The following is a 4,110-nucleotide window of genomic DNA, read 5'->3' on the forward strand; positions in this document are numbered from 1 at the left end:
ACTTTAATTAAAATAATCGTAGCGTAAAATGTTTTCAACGCCAACAAGAGTGAGGGCAAGGAACGCCGACGGCCTATGGTAAATTTGTATGGCGCGGTATCTGTTTCACATATCTCAGCGGACACCTGAACCGCCCCGTGAGGGAAGGGAGGAAGGTGGGAGTGAAAGAACAACTAGAGAAAGAGGTGCTATAGTGGAGGTCTCCGGAATAATTTCCACCACCTGGGAATGTTTAACGTGCGCTGATATCGCACAGCACACGGGCACCTTTTGCGTTTCGCCTCGGTCGAAACGCGGCAGCCGCAGCAGGGTTCGCACCCGGGTGCTCCGTCACGGTAGACGAGCGCCTTAACCACTGAGGCACCGCGGCGGGTTTCAGTGCCACGTTTCTGACACAACATTGTCAATGCCAACGCATGCAGCGCGCGTCTGTCGCTACCGCCACGTAGCTTAAAGTACGACTAAGTGTCCACTGTTCCGAGAGGGCAGTTATGATCATTTGCTTTTCATGCACCCGCTGCTTTGGTGGCGAAGCATAAACCGCGACAAAGGTGTCCACTATTCCAGGGGGCCAGTTATGCGTATTTCATTTGCTTTCGATGTTCAAGGTCATTTGAAGGCCAAATCTGCGCGGTCCTCGACTGAAGCCTGATGTCCTAAAGTGAAGCTTTTGGTTCAAGTATCGGCAGAAGTTGCTGCAATGGAGGATCCAAATCTGTTAGAGTGCTTCCGATGTTATTGAAAGGAATTCATGCGCAACACTTTAAGATACCACTCTTGCCCAGAAGATTTTGAACTCATTGTATTCATTTTCGTAATGAACACAATCACGTCTATAGCCCATCCAGCGAAGTCGTGTTGTTTGAAGCTTGAAATTTTTTTTAAATGTTCGCCTGGATTGGAGTTTGCCTTGAGACATTAAAATTTTGAAATCTTGGCTCGGTAGATTTTGTTTTGAAGCGAAAAGAGTTTGTTCGAAATGAGTGGTAAAGCTACCATAAAATAAACGCAGAAAATGCGTAAGTGCTGAACATTCCATCCGCATCGCGTCTACATGACACAAAGATGGTATAGGTATTCAGAGCTGGACGTAAAATATACTCAACATTTTTTTTTCAATGAATCTCAAATGGCGCATTAAGTGGTGTTTTTCACTGCACTAAGTGAGCCCAAATACAGACTCTTTGCACAATAACTTTCAATGTACTTGGCACTACTCACAGATAATCATATTCATGCCATCACTTCGTGATGCTAGTATCTCAATAGACTCAGCGACTTCTATCTATTACAACTCTTCTTGCAATCGGCATGCCTGAATCACGTTTGTTCCATTGTTCTCGAGGGAATAAAAGACAGCCTTTCCGACGGAAGCTTCACAAACCCTCCTCTAGCCGTAGATCACCATGAAGGCGCTCATCGTCCTGGCTCTCGTGAGCACCGCTTTAGGTGAGTTCCAGTTGAAATTCCTGCTTGTGAGAGGTGGGACTAACTATGCTTCACAGAAAGGTTCCACCCCTGCCTCATTTTTTCTTATGCATTCGGAGCATGGAAAACTTGGTTCCAAACCAATGACGGTTCTGTGTGCCATTCATCAGTTTCGTTCTACCAACCTTGAACAGAAACTGTGTAAAATTGCATATATGCTAGAGAGTTGGGACATTACAAAATCGCTGCAATAGGGGTGGTCTTGCGACTGTCCAGTGAATTTTGATAGTTCGCGAATGTAATACCGAGATTTCCTTAATAAATGAGTACAGTAGTAAGAAGCGCGAGACTCGCAAAATCTGGATCAAAACTGTCCAAAGTTTGAATATCAGTCTTTCTGATTTCAGACTCTATATCTGCTTCTGTTTTGTTGCGAGAACTTTTCTTCTTTCCGTTTCTGTGTCTGTTTACAGATATAGTGCTGAAAAATGAGAATGATTTAAACAAAGCCGAAAAAACGATTCTAACATTTATTGATGATAATCGGGGGCGCTTCCAAGTTTTCTCGCAAGCGAACAATGCTAGAGGCAGGCTTTTGTCGCAAGTATTAGCGTGAGAGCCTTCTTTTCTAGCATTCGCCGTTTGGTTCCGTAAAACTAAACTAGCTAGCATATATGCTACACGTAGAACATAGCAAACGTGTGCACTTACAGGTTTTTAGAACCTGGAGTATTCAGCGATGGGAGCAATTATGGCACTTTTATGAACAGCGGTAACCAGATCATCGATAAGGTGAAAAAAATACCTGTCTTTCCGTTTTAGACAAAAGCGTAATCAGTGAACTAATGCCGGAGAACCACCTACAAGTTTCAGTTTTCAAAATAGTTTTATGGACAGTCTTACCAAGTACTTGGGCACACCAGTGTACAACACGTAATTGTGTGCTCATTCGTTTTTCCGTAACTAAATTAGTGAACTGCAGAAGTTAGCTAATTAACCTCTGAAAACGTTTACCGAAAATCTTTTTCATGGAGGTTAGAAAGCTGTCAGTGTAAAAATGTTGAACAATATTTAGCTATAACATAGTGCCAAAGCTACAACTAGATTTCGTTACGCTCTTTACATGGAAATCATTGGTATATATACAGTAAACGTTCTCTGAAAAGGAGAAATCAGGGCTGTAAGATAGTGACGCTGTGAAATAGCAATGCAGCGGTGCAAAACGACGTCAAAATACATTTGGTAGGCTAATATTATCCAAATAAAACACACCGACCAGCAACTGTGCACGTTTGTGTTCCAATGTTCGCCCTTCAAATATACTGTGTTTGTCTAAAGTAGCTATGGAACTCAGTAATTCTGTGCCGTACAGTGGACCCATTGCACCGCCTCTTGAAACTAAATATCGTAAAAGCTGGGGACGAGGGTTTTTGTTGCCTTACAAACAATTAGAGCGTTAGGTGCGACATAAGGGGAAAGGGCACTGGAATCCGACGTACTATTCCTGTTGGGGATAAGAGTGCAATAAAAAAACCATTTGTCCTCGTTCCAGCGGCGGCTAATTTGAACAGGAAATGCACCGTGAGGCCTAAGCCTGGCCACTGCATTGGATACACGGAGAGATGGTGGTTCAACCAAGAGACTGAAGAATGCGAAATGTTCGTCTACACTGGCTGCGGAGGCAACGAGAACAATTACGTCAATCAGTCGAAGTGCGAAGAGTCCTGCAAACCGCAGCCAGGTAATCGCTCACAAGCTGCATAACTAAGTTTAGCGTTCGCATTTCAGGATACGGAAATGCGATTTATATCTTTTTCATGCCGATTTGAATAAATATACACAAAAAAAAAGAAATGTCTGCGTGCGAAGCAAAAAAACAATAAATGACGAAAGAAAATGTTATGTCCGTCTTAAGGCGACTGTTGCTTTGATCTTTTGCAAACCTGGAACTAAAAACTATGTTCTACATCTTTTACAGCAACGGCAAAGATCATTGAGGAGGTGCCTGGTGAGTACCCACTATGTCGCATGAAGAGAAATATTGTAACGATTCATTCATATTACCACTATCAAGGTTAGTGCATAAGCCGTGAACTCATGCTTAAAATCTGAATTCCAGTCGAGATCCAACTGAAGATCGGTGCAGCGAAGTGGATAAGGATATACAAGCAAGACAGATATTTTGACGTGTTATAATTTATCCTTCTTTGTTCCAAACTATTCCTTCGCAGCCCCCGTGGAGTCCAAGTGGTGCCACCTGCCTGCGGATCCCGGACCCTGCGTGGCCCGTATGCCCCGATTTTACTACGACCGAGAGGCCGGAACCTGCCGTCCCTTTGTTTTCGGCGGCTGCTTCAGCAACGGAAACAACTTTAAGACCTTCGAGCGCTGCATGGAAATTTGTAGCACTAAGACCGCATAGAGCCTGAGCAATGTTGTGCTTCGGTAAATAGATGTTTTTCCGACGTATTTGGTTAAGCCTAATGCTTAAACCAAGCGATTATAAGAAAAATGAGAGCTTCTTCGGCTGCTATGTCGGTATTCCGCTTTATAGCTTTATCATTCTTGCAAAAAAGAAAGGAGTAATAAACTGTATGCACTACAATGAACAGTGTCGCTGTCATTACGTCAATCCACACTAATCGGGAATGCTTCAAGCAATATTCAAAGCACTCAATACTT

At 43.2% G+C, this 4,110-nt stretch overlaps 1 protein-coding gene across 1 annotated transcript; it reads left to right on the forward strand.

Annotated features, from left to right (window-relative positions):
- The first annotated feature begins 1,406 nt into the window (after nucleotides 1-1,406).
- Nucleotides 1,407-3,850, forward strand: LOC149334381 (kunitz-type serine protease inhibitor A-like). The gene is made up of 4 exons (XM_089557909.1): nucleotides 1,407-1,449; nucleotides 2,981-3,169; nucleotides 3,407-3,436; nucleotides 3,660-3,850. The coding sequence occupies exons 1-4, from the start codon at nucleotides 1,407-1,409 to the stop codon at nucleotides 3,848-3,850; spliced, it is 453 nt and encodes a 150-aa protein (XP_089414035.1).
- Nucleotides 3,851-4,110: the final 260 nt, after the last annotated feature.

Source organism: Amblyomma mixtum, chromosome 8 (genome assembly GCF_055824585.1).
Source record: "Amblyomma mixtum isolate Tamu chromosome 8, ASM5582458v1, whole genome shotgun sequence".
In the NCBI taxonomy this organism is placed as follows: Eukaryota; Metazoa; Arthropoda; class Arachnida; order Ixodida; family Ixodidae; genus Amblyomma; species Amblyomma mixtum.

Coding starts and splice junctions, on each gene's coding strand:
- LOC149334381 (XM_089557909.1), top strand. CDS start 1,407: ATGAAGGCGCTCATCGTCCTGGCTCTCGTGAGCACCGCTTTAG. Junction 1,450..2,980: donor TCTCGTGAGCACCGCTTTAG/GTGAGTTCCAGT, acceptor TCCTCGTTCCAG/CGGCGGCTAATTTGAACAGG. Junction 3,437..3,659: donor GATCATTGAGGAGGTGCCTG/GTGAGTACCCAC, acceptor ATTCCTTCGCAG/CCCCCGTGGAGTCCAAGTGG.